The sequence below is a fragment of the Colletotrichum jinshuiense genome, chromosome 2 (genome assembly GCF_051148585.1).
Source record: "Colletotrichum jinshuiense chromosome 2, complete sequence".
Classification (NCBI taxonomy): Eukaryota; Fungi; Ascomycota; class Sordariomycetes; order Glomerellales; family Glomerellaceae; genus Colletotrichum; species Colletotrichum jinshuiense.
In genome coordinates, this window is record NC_139309.1 from 5,258,421 (window position 1) to 5,271,278 (window position 12,858).

The window sequence follows — 12,858 nt, forward strand, 5'->3', positions numbered from 1 at the left end:
CGCGCAAGTAGGTTTTTTATTCATCAATGCCACCAAACGTTATCAGTCAAGTGGCATTTTGATGCAAATGTAGAGCGGGACAAGGTTAGAACTGCGCAAGCTTCAACGCTAAAAAAAAAAAAAAAAAAGGGATTGGGTAGTAAGTAGTAAGTAGTAGTAGTAGCAGCAGTGGTAGTGTACATTAAATCAAGACAGATCATTTGGTACGACAAAAACAGCAACATGCTGTGCCCCCATCCCCCCCCCCCCCCCCCCCCCCCCCCGGCTTCCTTTCCGCTATCCGCCTGCCATTACTCCGGCCAGGTTTGAGGTTTTTATAGTAGGATTGACAAGATGAATTCGGGCATTATCCTCCATCTTATTCGGAGAAGGCACGCTCCATCTGCTTCGCATACTTCTCCTTGATCGCTCTTCTGTTGACCTTTTGTGTGGCAGTGACGAGGCCCTGCAGATGTTGTCAGTATTGGGGCGTGAACTAGAATGAACATTATCACTTACGCTATCGGGAGTCCACTCCTCCTCGACAAGGACGACGCCGCCGACGATCTCAAGGCCTGTCAGACCTGCGCTTCGGCCGTGTGAGGCGAGATCTTTAAGAACGGTGCCGACAACCTTCTCGTTGGTGTGCATGCTGTGCTCATCAACACCAAGCTTGTTCGCCTCTTCAGCGAGAACCTTTTCGTTGGGAGCGATGATGGCGATGGCGCGAGAGTGCTCGCCGTCGCCGTACACCATGATGTTGGCGACAAAGGGGCTAGCGCGGTAGACGGACTCGAGCTTTTCAAGGGCGATATACTCTCCGCCCTGCATCTTGACGAGGTTCTTGACGCGGTCGATAACGCGCAAGTGTCCGACGGAATCGAACTCGCCAATGTCGCCCGTCTTGAACCAGCCATCTTCGGTGATCGCCTTCGCCGTCTCCTCCGGGTTCTTGTAGTACTCCTTGAGGACAGCGAGACCCTTGATCCAGATTTCACCCTGGGGCGGGGTTGTGTCGGTCGAGTAGTTGAGATCGGGGATGGAGACAAGCTTCAGGTCGACGGCAGCAGGAATGGATCCGATGGAAGTCGAGGTGTACTCCAAGGGGTCGCCAAGGGCACCGTTGGCAGCCGTCTCGGTCAGACCGTAACCCGTCAGCATAGGCGCGAGGGTCATGGAGAGGAAGTGCTTCGTCCCGTACGAGATACCGCTCGCGCCGTTCATAATGAAGCGAAGACGACCGCCCGTCAGCTCGCGCACCTTCTTGAAAATAATGTTGTCAAATATGGTTGCGAAAGGGAGTCCGTACTTGACCATGAAGGTCTTGTAGTTGAACGCTCCCCAGAAGAGGGCCTTGATGAGAGGCCCAGAGCTGTTGACCTTGGCAATGACGCCCTTCTTCACCGTTTCCCAAACCTGCGGCACGCCTACCAAGGCCGTCGGCCGGAACTCACGCATATCACCAGCGCAGTTCTTGACGGAAGTGTCGGAGAGCGTCCTCGGGTTGCCATAGCCCAGGGTGCCACCGATGAAGAGGACTAGGTTCTCGAGCACGAGCTCGAAGATGTGAGCCAAAGGCAGGTACGCCAGCACGTACTCCTGACTGCTGACACATTCCTCGACGCAGGTGTAAAGACCCGTAACTGTGCGCATTTAGAATCCGTCACTGCCAAAAACAAAACTAACACAAGGGGAAGAGAGGGGGGTTAAAAAGGATCGCTTACTCGCTGCCACAGTACCGGCGTGGGTCATGGGCACACCTTTCGGCGGACCAGTGGAACCAGAGGTGTACATGATACAAAACAAGTCCTCAGGCTTTGCCTCGACAGTCTCAACAGGGTTCTCCTCGCCCAACGCGCGCAGCTCCTCGATGCTGACGAGCTTGATATTGGGGTTTGACTTCTGGAAGGCAGCGACTTCAGTGCCGTCGGAGAAGAGGGACTCGTTGTTGTAAATGACGAACTTGACATTTTCGGCCTTCTTGAGGGCCCCGCTTGCTGTCTTGAGAAGTTGAGGGTCGAGGTACATGGCATCAGCATTAGATTCGAGCAGCGAGTGCTCGACGCCGCTGGCGCCGAGGGTATCATAGGCAGTGACGATGGAGATTGACTGCGAACCACAGGCGTGGGACATGGCCATCCAATTGGCACTAAATTCCAGATAGTCATGTTAGCTTCTCGGCCGGCCTAGACTTTGGACGTGGAGGGCTCGGGACGTGGGAGGGTATGGGGGGGGGGGGGTTCTGCTCTCGGACGTACGTCGTGGTTGCAAATAGGTGGACTCTGCTGCCTCTGCTCAGACCCAGCTTCCGCAGGCCTGAGCCAATCTGATGGATGTAGGTAAGGAGTTCTGAATAGGTCCGGTAGGAGTACTTGGACAGCTCAAAGTACTGCCACTCCTTCTCGACCTCTACGATCTCTCCGTCAACATTTTTGGGGACCTTCTTCTTCTCCTTGTGAAGCTTGATGAGCTTCCGGGTGCCGACGGCGGGCTCGTTGGGGTAGACCTGGGCGCTCCGCTTGACAATGTCGTAGACCGTGTGCACGTCCGGGTGTGGTTGGGTTCGGAGACCGTCCTTGGCCTTCCAATGACGGCGGGGGAGGGTCTCGCCCTCGACGCGCTCGTAGCCAGGCGACTCGACGGAGAAGGGAGGTTTGTGCACCTGATACAGGGGCATAATGCCCGTAGTGTAGGCCATGTTGACGCCGGTGGGGGTTGTCGGAGATCTGGTGATAAATAGACCGGCGAGGATGGCCGCGAGGAGGACGAGTACGGCGGTGGCGGTGGACGGAATGGTGAGAGAGTTTGCGGCGGTAGGCCTGGAGGCAAGCGGTGGTGACAAGCCAAGGGAAAGAGTTCGAGGGGACTGGCTCGAGAGTTGGGTTTGGCAGGTTCTGCAACACGACGAGGTTGCAAAAGACGAGAGGAGCTTCGGTGTGCGCTGGTGTTTGTCTGGGTTGGGGTAGCTGTGAGTGTGTGTGCGGGCAGGAGCGCAAAGTTAAGCTGCAAAAAAGGTGACGGGACTTTAATTGCGTCACGGCTGCGCTGGAGCCAGCCAGCCAGTCGATACTACGTATGCCTGTAAGGCAGCTTAGATCTGCCACTGGTCGGTACGTGTCGCATGGGCCTCCCCTTCCCCCCCTCCCCTCCTCCAACGGCTGGGTCCCGCACAAGAAAGGTACGTATCTCGTGTGCTTCCCTCGCAGCTGTCTGGGCTGGGCTGGGCTGGATGCCAATGCCAATGCCAAGGTCAAGGCCAATGCATGGGAAATGCCAGGCACCCAGAGGACCCCCCCTCCCTGTAAGACGGGATACAGCTCTCCAGTCTACTGGCCTCGGAGGGTCGTCAAGAGAAATCTAGAGGTGCCTTGGCTGCAGCTATCCTCTGGGCTCACTGACGACGCAACGCGTCAACTGACCCCCCGGCGGCAAATAGGTGATGGGACGACTCGGGAACAGCGTCTCAACATGGACGGATCACATACATCCGTTGGCCTTTGGGTTAAATGTGGCAATCTGGGTAGGAGGCCGTGAGACACGTAGGCCAGCGGCACAGCTCCCTCTGCCTCTGCCTCTGCCTCTGCCTCTGCCTCTGCCTCTCTGCTTGTCCGCCCCCCTCTGCCTAGGTAGGTATGCTGTGTGCGCCGTTGATTCCCTTGTTGAGCAGCTCGACGTACCTCGGCGACACGAGTTCCAAACAGCTCCCAGGCATGGGAGGCGGGGGCTTCTAGTGGATCAGCTGCAGCACTCAGTCAGCACTATGCCCCCAAAACGAGCACTAGCGGACGGATAAAAAGAGGGGGGAACGGGGCGATATTTCGATCTAGGCAGGTCTTGGAAAGGATGCGAGATCGCTCGCTACCTATCACAACCCCGATAAAAACAATGGCGGCCAGCAGCTTGCCAGCTTATTGTTCCGACTCCCTAGTTGACGTGACGTACCTGCCGAAGCTCTGAGGTGAGGTAGGTGCACGTTGCTTGAGCCCTCCTCGCTCGCTCTCAACAACACAACCAACCCAACCCACCCTGTCAATGTTCTCTGTCGCGTCTATGCCGAACAGTCGGAATAAGCATCCCCAACGCTCAACAATGCTTTTACCGACACTGCCCATACGCTGCATTCCCTCCCTCTACCTTGTGCGCAACAAACTGGCCGGAGAGCAAGCACATGACATATCGGCATTGGCGTCGGTATCAGCGCGCGAATCCCACCGCCCGAGCAAGGGAGGCAGGCGACCGGAGACGTCGACATCCTGGCCAGAAGAGAAGATACGAGAGGGGGGTTGATTGATTCTCTGGTTCGATTCTCATTCCAGCCGACGGCTCGAGGTCCACACCTCAATATCCCGACGGGCATTGTTTGATTGTGCCCCTACAGGTTTTTGACTCGAGCCCGGCCAGAACCACCACATCCCACTCCCGCCGCAACGCCGGCACCCCCGTTCGGATGCACGGCTGTCCATTATCGTCATGGTCCTCTCGCCAACCCTCGCCTACCGTGCCTACCTGCCTTTTCCTGCACGCCAGAATTGACAACTGCTGGGTTCCCGCTCCGCTCACGTGCAAAATCCACCCTCTGTTGTTGACACATGCGGCGTGCTCGCACCGACAGCCGAGGACAGAGCGAAAGGGGCGAGATGAAGAAAAAATCAAAAAAGGAGGGAGAGGGGGATAGACTCCTTTTGTACCGAGTACGGAGACCGAGTACCACTATCCGTGTTGTAGCTCTCCACCTCTTTCCATAAACCCTGTTTTACTCCCATCTCCAAATCGCCTGTTCTCCGAAACCCGTTCATACGAGGACAGAGAGAACAGAGTTTGGGTTCGTCGTACCACGCATGGCACGCATCCAATCAACTTCCCAAAACTCTCCTCCTATCACGGCCGTGGCTTCTCCATCTCATCGCCCCGTGAGGCTATTCGCATGATTCCCGACCCCGACACTGCCGACATATGTCATGCCGACGCCTCCCACTGTGCCCGAATCGCGCGTCTGAGTCAGACTCCTCCACCTTTGTCATGGGACGCCCACTGGCTAATTACATGATTGTTCCCGGGAACACAGAAGCTATGGCCACAATGCACCATCCAATCTGTACTTGGACCGATGGACTGGACGATGTTGTAACGACCTTATCTCTCTCTCTCTACCTTCAACTTCATCTCGACGCAAAGGAAACAACAAAGAAAAGTAGATAAAGCCCCACCTCCATAAATCAGAGAGAAAGAAAAACAAGGACGAGAAATCTCGCGTCGATATGATGTGCAGCACACATACACGACAGAAGAAGAAAAGCAAGGAAACCGTGGAAACCAAATTGGCAGAACGCGGCTCAGGTCGAGATCCAGATCGAACGCGGTGAGAGTTCATCGTGTGGCAGCCGGCCGAAGAGCAATTAATAGCAACAATCCGTCCATCCCAATCTCACTTACACCTTCCCTTAGCGGCCGAGCGTTCGGACGGACCAGACTCAGGATCCGGTCATCGGGAAAGCTGCCTTCTAGTCGGATATCCAATCGATCGCACCCCCAGCCCAGTGAAACAACATGACCTTGAGGACGGGATGCTAGACGAAACAAGGCAAGCTTGGAAACCTCCAAGAACAGCCGTCCTCTGCAGCACGCACGTGTGCCGGACAATCAGCTTTGATAAACAAAGTCACCCCAGCGTCAGGCCCGTCGCTGTGCTAGCGGGATCTACGCTGGGCTAACGGCTTACACTTTGGTACTAAAACAGCACCGCTCGGCACTCCCTCATACCAGGGGCCGTGTGGTTAGCCTCATCCTCTGCAGACTGCCACACTTTGTAACCGCACATCTAGCGGCGCTGACGGCTGCGCCAACCCAGATAGATGGTGACCTCTGCAGCTAGTCGTGGCTGCAGTTCTAGAATGGACTTCCCCCATCGGACTGTTCCTACTGCCCTCTGTGTCTCTCCCTTGCCGGCCAATCACTGGCTAGCAGCGCAGGGCCGCTCGACCACTCCACTGCGCTGCTCTCGAAATACTCTTGTCGTCACCAGTGTCACAACATTGAAACGCCCCTTTCTCCAAGCCCCGAGCGTACGCCAGCACAGCATGCCCCAAGAGTCCCAGCACAGAGACGCCAAAGGGCGCCTGGGTACAGCCTGTGGAAACTCGAGGGGGCGCACCTCGGACGCCCGCGGCACTCATGATAATAAGATAAAGTTATGTCGCAGCCGCTCCCTCCCTCGAGATGAACTGTTGTTGCCCTTCCTCCCGTCGAACCAGAGCTGCTGACCGGCCCCGAACATAAATCCTGCCTCTCTTTCTTGCGCCGCCGCCGCCGCCGCCGAAGCAATCATGCAGCGTTTGTGTGGCATGCGCCCTGAAGGGCTGGTAAGTTCTTGTCCTGTTCCCTTGGGGTTACCACCGTTGTGTTGTTGTATATCGCCTTGTTCAAGCTAATGCCTCTGCCCAGACAACGCACTCCATGTTCAGCCCACTGCCGTCGACGTGCTTCTTCGATACCATCATCATTCCTTTACCAGCCTGGATCCGATTCGTCGTTACCTTTGCCTTGTTCCACTTTGTCGTGCCAGTTCTCATCGTCGACAAGATCAAGCGGTATGCCGTCAAGAAGGAATGGCAGAGGCACGCCCAGCTGTCCTTCTACTACTTCTCCATTCTCGTCGTCTTCCTCATGCAGATCCTGGAGATTGCAAGGCTGGCACAGATTCGCTACGCCATCGGCCTGCTCCCCTTCGTCTTTGCAGGCTGCGGCTTATGCGCCGTCATGCAAGCCACCCGCGGTGCCAAGGGCAAGATTCGCAACTGGCAGCCGGCCAATGTGATTTTCTGGATCATGAGCGTTGTCGTGACTATCATCAAGATCCTCACCATCCAACGGTCCAGCATGCGCAGCCCAGATTTCAGGCGGATGGGCACCGACTACCCAACCACCCATCAGGTTCAGGACTTGGCCGTCCTGGCTGGTTTCTACTTCCTCCTCCTCGCCAACGAGATTGCCCTCATGTTCCAGAAGACTTGGGAGGAGACCGTCGATGGCGAGAACATCAAGAAGCTACGCCTCACGAGGTCGATCAGCGACCAGGCCCGCTACGACCTCACGCGCGCCATCGAGGAGGGCTACTACCCGTCGGGCGTCACATATCTGACCATGAGACTCGAGGGCGAGTCCGCCAGCGAAAAGGCCGTCAGCAATGACAACATCCTCAAGAAGACCACTAGCCGGGACGCATCCATCGCAGGGTCATCTTCCAGCGAGAAGCCGAGGAGGGTCGTCGATGAAGACGCCATCGAGCCCGTCCCCATGATCCCCCCGACCTTCAGACGCAACAGCGAGCGGTGGTCGTCGGCCATGACGCTCAAGGACGCGGGTGCTGACGATGCCGTGAATGAGAAGGTCGGCGGCAAGGACAACAAGAAGCGCGGCAGCGAGAGATGGTCTTCAGCAATGACGGTGAGGGAGCAAGCAGCTGTCCGGGACGCCCACGACAAGAGAGTTTCGAGCTTCGCTTCTCCTATGGTCGCCGACATTGACGAGATTACACCCTTGGAAACTGTATCCACATCATCATCCAGATACGAGGATGAGCACGCTGCGCAAAAGGCCATGCTCCTGGAAAGCCCCTTCCCCCTGAAAGAATCACCCGAGAGGCGGTCATTCCTGCTCAAGCCTACACGTCCTATGACCGAGAGGTGGTCCAATGCAGCGACACTGAGGGGCGAGCCGTCTTCCAGCCAGGAGCCCTCACCGAAGGAACACGCGCCCACAGCGGCGGTGACGGCGCCGACCACCCCGGAACGCAATGGCTCGGGCGGTGACAGGAATTCCATGAGGAGATACTCGGATGCATCAAACCGGTCCGTCAGAAGGTTTTCGGCCCGCAACGACCTTCGCGAGGCCGCGGCTACAGCTGCGGCCTTTGTAGATGGCGACGAACCGCTCGCCTCGCCGACGGAGGCACATCCTTTGCAACCGAAGGAGCACAACTGATCTCCGTAAATGCTCTCCTAGTCACACCCCCGATCTCAAACACCAAAAATAGTGCCCATCTTGTATGCTCGAGATGGATTAGTGTATAATCAAGGGAAGCCCAAACCATCATCGGTTAGGAATGGGCGCGCCCGGGCGTTTCTGTAATGGGATTCATTTTATTGTTATCTTTATTTTTTCCCTTTGTTCCTTTTTTTTCTTACCCTAAAACCCGCTTCGTGTAAAAGCCCAGCGTTTAATGAGACCGAGACGGTCTTGGATATCCTGCTTGCTTATTTTTCCTTTGTCAATTTCCCATATGCACCGAGTAGATCCAAGGAGTTGGGAAAGGAAATCAAACATGGTTTAGGGCACATTACCGGTACACTGCGAATGTTGTGACAGGCGTGACCCCATTGCGCGCTACGGACATTGTTCAATATTTCCCCCCGACGCCATCTCCGTGCGTTAGTGTGTATGTGTGTGTGTGCGGCTCTTGTATTCCGGGAATGCTGGAAATACTAGAGGAAGTGGCTTGGATGGCGTAACGAAATCCCATTCCCGCTAGACAAAAGGGGCCGTGGCGCGGCTTTCCCCTCTCCCACTCCTCCCAAGTAAACAATACCACCAATACCAGATCATTTCACCCGAACCTCACCCAACCGGACTTCTATTTCCAGACCGTCCTCCTTCGGCATCGAGGTAAACGTCTGCAGCGCAGTCTCACGTCGCAAGCTTGCGTCCCGGGCCCAATTAGGCCCAACTGTGATGGGGGGGGGGGGGGGGGGGGGCGCCGGCATGGAGGGATGAAGGGATGGACACCATAAGAACCTCATTCCATGACCGAGATCCTCAGGTCGGTGCGACCAGTTTGCAGCGTGGGTCACCGGGGCGCGTGGGGGAGAAAGTTGGCTTCTACCACCAACACCGGCTACCGCTTACACTCCACGGCACATCTCGCTCGGTACGATGCCACCTGGTTCGCGATTTGGGTATGTGTCTGCTATGCTTCCGAATTAAAGCCAAGGAAAGATTACCCAGCCGGCTTGCCACATTTGCTCCCGTTCTTTCTCTCTTACTCACACACATACACACACACTCTCTCTCTCCCAAAACGAGGCAGACCAACGAACGGCCCCTGCATACGCAAGCAAGTGGAACCCATTTTCGACGTGCTCAAAGGGGGTTTTTGTGCTGGGAGTCCATCTCTCGTGTGTCCATTCTTCTCAAGGCTCTGCTCTGCGTCTCTCCCTTGTCCCTGTTATTCGAGAGCGACGAGAAAGATTTTCTTTTTGAAGAAAATATTCATTGGAGCAGCTGCTATTGTTGTGAGTGCTACATTCCAGCTTGCAGCCAATGCGGGTGCGGACCAATCGCTGGTGGCCGGTGATGGCGGCGGATGTGGGGTGTCCACCCGGAGTTCAGCGCCGAGGGTGGCCGGCGGACCAAGGGGCCCCCGAGCCATGTGCTGCAGAATGCCGGGGGCGGGGACCGAGGGGATGTCTGGGATGGGATATGTGAGTCCCGCCCCCTCTCACCCCCTTCGTGCCTTCCAAGGCGTGATTCCCTGTTTCGAAGTGTAACACGGATCGGGGTATGTTGAAAAGTCGGGGACACGCTAGGGACGATGGCGCTAGGGGTTGGTTTCCATTCCCTTCCGGCGCTGGTTCTTGGGCTGTTAATGTTACCCCCCTCCCCAGATTCAGAGAGTGTTTTTCCTATGGAAGAAGGGGGCGGAAGAAGACAATATGGCCATGTTGGGCCGACGAGATCACCCCTCAAGCACGGCTTTTCTCATTCAAGCCATTCGAAGCGTCAGAGCCTCCATACCTCACTTTTTCCGGCGTACAAGAACATTTGCAGATGAGTGGAAGACCGCGCATTGATGTGGCGAGAGGGGCGGGCGATGTGGGCCTGTCTACCTGTCCATCCCTCGAGACGCTTAGAGTCCGGGAGAAATGACCCGACGAAAGTAGCGTCCGACTGTGCTCGGTCACGGCCTCCTCGATCCGACCTGCAGGGCTGCCAGTCTCAAGGGTCCCGGGTGGGCCGGGGGGAAGAGAGATTAGGTGTTGACGTACCACAGAGCGCACCACCTGACTAGCCTGGCAGATGGTAGATTAGCAAGGGGTCGCTCGCGCAGTTGAGGCGGCTTGTCAAGCTTCTCTCGGCGGGGGAGAGCGCGCGATGAAGTCGGTGTTTCTCGAACGTCAGCATATGTGGGAGTTGGAGAACCACTTCCTCTCACTACAACAACATCTCTTAGACGGGCCTCCCCCCTCGGACTGGAATGCAGTTAGTTGGCCCACGCCAATTTCAACATAGACTGGTTTGCTAGCATGAATCGATGTATTTAGTGTTAGTCAACCACGCGAGATTATACAGCCGTGAGGTTGCGCATTGAAGGCAAGCTCAAAGGTCATGTGAGATGGCCTGGAGTGCAAAGCAAAGCGGAATGCAGCGTCGTGGGGGGAGACGCGGTGACGGAACCGGCCTAATCAGTATGCTGGCTAGCCTCTCACCCTCCCCGGGTGGCGGCATAGGCCCGTGTGGGAAAGTACTGGGCAAACCTATTTAAAGATGGTAGTCAGAATGGCCACGCTTGTATAGACGACGTTATATCGGCTTTTTACACTTTTTTGGGAGACTTGTTTTTTTGGCGCTTCCGCCTCCCGAGTCGGAAGGCTGGGACGAACCCGACGCCTAATGCGGCAGAATACGTGGCTTTCTTGGCCCCAGTGGCTTGGCCGTTGAGCGCGAAGGGTGCCGGAGGGAGCGGGAGGGGTTGCGAGAGAAGAAGAAGAAGAGGAAGCCGTTGGCCAGCTGCTGCCTAAGCACGACCTGGCATGATGTTGGTCCGAATTCATGACCAGTCTGACGCGCGCCCCAATGGCCGACCAACAAAAACCACGTGCCGCGCACGTAAGCCACCCGCCCGCCCCCTTACGCATCGGGGAGTGAGTAGGATGTGCAGGTGGAAGGATCGGCACAGCCTCATCCTGAAGCTTGTCAACGGTCAACGTTAAGGGTTTTTGACCTTGAAAATATTGCAAGCTCTTTATTTTATTTATTCTTCTTCTTTATTTGGAAAATTACGGAACAAAAATTTACTGTTCGTGGTTCGGGATAAATGGCAACGATGAGCAGTGCTTCAGAGGCGCCGATTCACGTCGGCGAAACCTCCGGCGGCAGCTTCTCCACCGGCGGCGACACTCCGATGCCCCGCCCGCCGCCCGAGGCCGAGCCAGGAGCACCACCAGCCTCCTCCGCCACCCGCCGGCGCCCGATCCCGCGCAAAGGCCACACCAAGTCCCGCAAGGGATGCCACGGCTGCAAGCGCCGCAAGGTGAAGTGCTCCGAGGCGAGGCCCGTGTGCGGCGGGTGCCAGCGAATGGGGATTACCTGCGAGTGGCCGGAGAGGCCACCCCCGAGTGCGCAGACGGAGCAGGCGCTTACGCAGATGCAGTTGAGCCGGGGATTGACTAACCAGGGCCAGGGCTGGGACTCTGCCTCGACGCCGGAAGAAACCGACCAGGGCGGAGAGAACGTGGGGCTTGTGCAGAGGGGGTGGGTTGCGAGGCCTGGTCATGCGCTGCAGAATGCCGTCGTGGGGGAGACGGTGTTTTTGTTGGAGGACATGCGATTCTTCCAGCAGTTCCTGCTAGATGCGATGCCCAGATTGCCGATTGATGGCGAAGAGATTTGGAGGGGCGTTGCGCGGATGGCGCACGAGGTGAGTTTGGCATGCGTAGCTTCCGCATCCATACGCCTTTACACCCTCCCCCGTTTTGTCTCACCTCTTCACAGCATTTCATATCTTAATAGCAGGTCATAAGTGCATGAAGAGCCTTGATATTCTGGATATCCTTTTTTTTTTTTAAATAAAAAAATGTCTATTTGTTCCGTGATACTGACAAAATTCTTTTCAAAGTACGATTTTCTCCTCCACGCGCTGCTTGGGCTCGGCGCCGCGAACCTTTCGCTGGCAACGGAGGAGAGCTTCTTGAGACAGGCGCTCGATCACCGGGTGCGTGCTATTCGGGCCTTGAATGGGAAACTCTCCTCGGCCGGCCCGGGGGGCTTCTTGACTGGACCAGACGGCGACGCGGCTTTCGCGGCCATCATGGCGCTTACCTTCCAGGCCGGTCACATGCCGGAGGGGATGTTTGATTTTATTTCCATGGTGAGAGGGTGTAAGTGTGTCTCTATACCCGAATCGGCCGTCGAAGTTTCATCTTCTTTAAGGATAAGAAGAGATTTGGCTCATGCATTCGCTCCACAGGCCATATTGTCGCCACCAAGGCCATGCCTTCCTTCGAGACGTCGGCCTTCCGCTCCTTTTCTAGACAGGAGCACGCCGACGGCTTCAAGATGCTGGTGGTGCGTAGCATTAGCCAGGCGCCACCAGACGATAAAACCGTCCTTTTGGGCGTATTTAATGCGTTCCTCCAGAGCCTTGGGAATATCGCGCCGCTGTGTAGGAGCATTCTCGAGGTTGAATACTTGGCCGGGATGAAGCGTGTCGTTGCCCTTTTTCTTGCAGGTTCAGAAGAAGGTAAATTCCCATTAAACCCTAATTCGCCAAGACAAAAGGAGAACATGAAAATCACCCTGACCCATGACGACGAAATCACAATTGTTGACGAATGAACAGCATACTTCGAACTCTCAACAGTCTATAACCGCTTCGGCGAGATGAGCCATCAAGACTTCCTCTTCTTCAGCTCCCCCACCAACCACGCAGCCCAACTCCTGCTCGCACACGTTTTCCTGCTGGACTACCTCGTCGGCATGACGGCTTACCGCACCCAGTGGAAGACGGGATTCAAGTACTGGGGCCAGGTCATGCTGGCCTGGCTGGATCAGATCGCCGGGGGGCTGCCCTCGGGGCTCAGGGGGTATATGGAGTGGCCCCTCGGG

At 56.3% G+C, this 12,858-nt stretch overlaps 4 protein-coding genes across 4 annotated transcripts; 3 read left to right on the forward strand and 1 right to left on the reverse strand.

The window, feature by feature from the left end:
- Positions 1 to 358: 358 nt before the first annotated feature.
- EsH8_II_001370 (uncharacterized protein) lies at positions 359 to 2,677 on the reverse strand (the record flags this gene model as incomplete). The annotated part of the gene is made up of 4 exons (XM_083264668.1): positions 359 to 445; positions 499 to 1,622; positions 1,704 to 2,128; positions 2,238 to 2,677. The coding sequence occupies 4 exons, from the start codon at positions 2,675 to 2,677 to the stop codon at positions 359 to 361; spliced, it is 2,076 nt and encodes a 691-aa protein (XP_083121990.1).
- A 3,625-nt stretch (positions 2,678 to 6,302) lies between these two features.
- EsH8_II_001371 (uncharacterized protein) lies at positions 6,303 to 7,959 on the forward strand (the record flags this gene model as incomplete). The annotated part of the gene is made up of 2 exons (XM_083264669.1): positions 6,303 to 6,338; positions 6,421 to 7,959. The coding sequence occupies 2 exons, from the start codon at positions 6,303 to 6,305 to the stop codon at positions 7,957 to 7,959; spliced, it is 1,575 nt and encodes a 524-aa protein (XP_083121991.1).
- A 3,109-nt stretch (positions 7,960 to 11,068) lies between these two features.
- Positions 11,069 to 11,773, forward strand: EsH8_II_001372 (Zn(II)2Cys6 transcription factor domain-containing protein; the record flags this gene model as incomplete). Its single annotated transcript, XM_083264670.1, has 1 exon — positions 11,069 to 11,773. The coding sequence occupies one exon, from the start codon at positions 11,069 to 11,071 to the stop codon at positions 11,771 to 11,773; it is 705 nt and encodes a 234-aa protein (XP_083121992.1).
- Positions 11,774 to 11,827: 54 nt separating this feature from the next.
- EsH8_II_001373 (uncharacterized protein) lies at positions 11,828 to 12,588 on the forward strand (the record flags this gene model as incomplete). The annotated part of the gene is made up of 2 exons (XM_083264671.1): positions 11,828 to 12,131; positions 12,221 to 12,588. 2 exons carry the CDS (start codon positions 11,828 to 11,830, stop codon positions 12,586 to 12,588), a joined length of 672 nt encoding a protein of 223 aa, XP_083121993.1.
- Between the last annotated feature and the right edge of the window lie 270 nt (positions 12,589 to 12,858).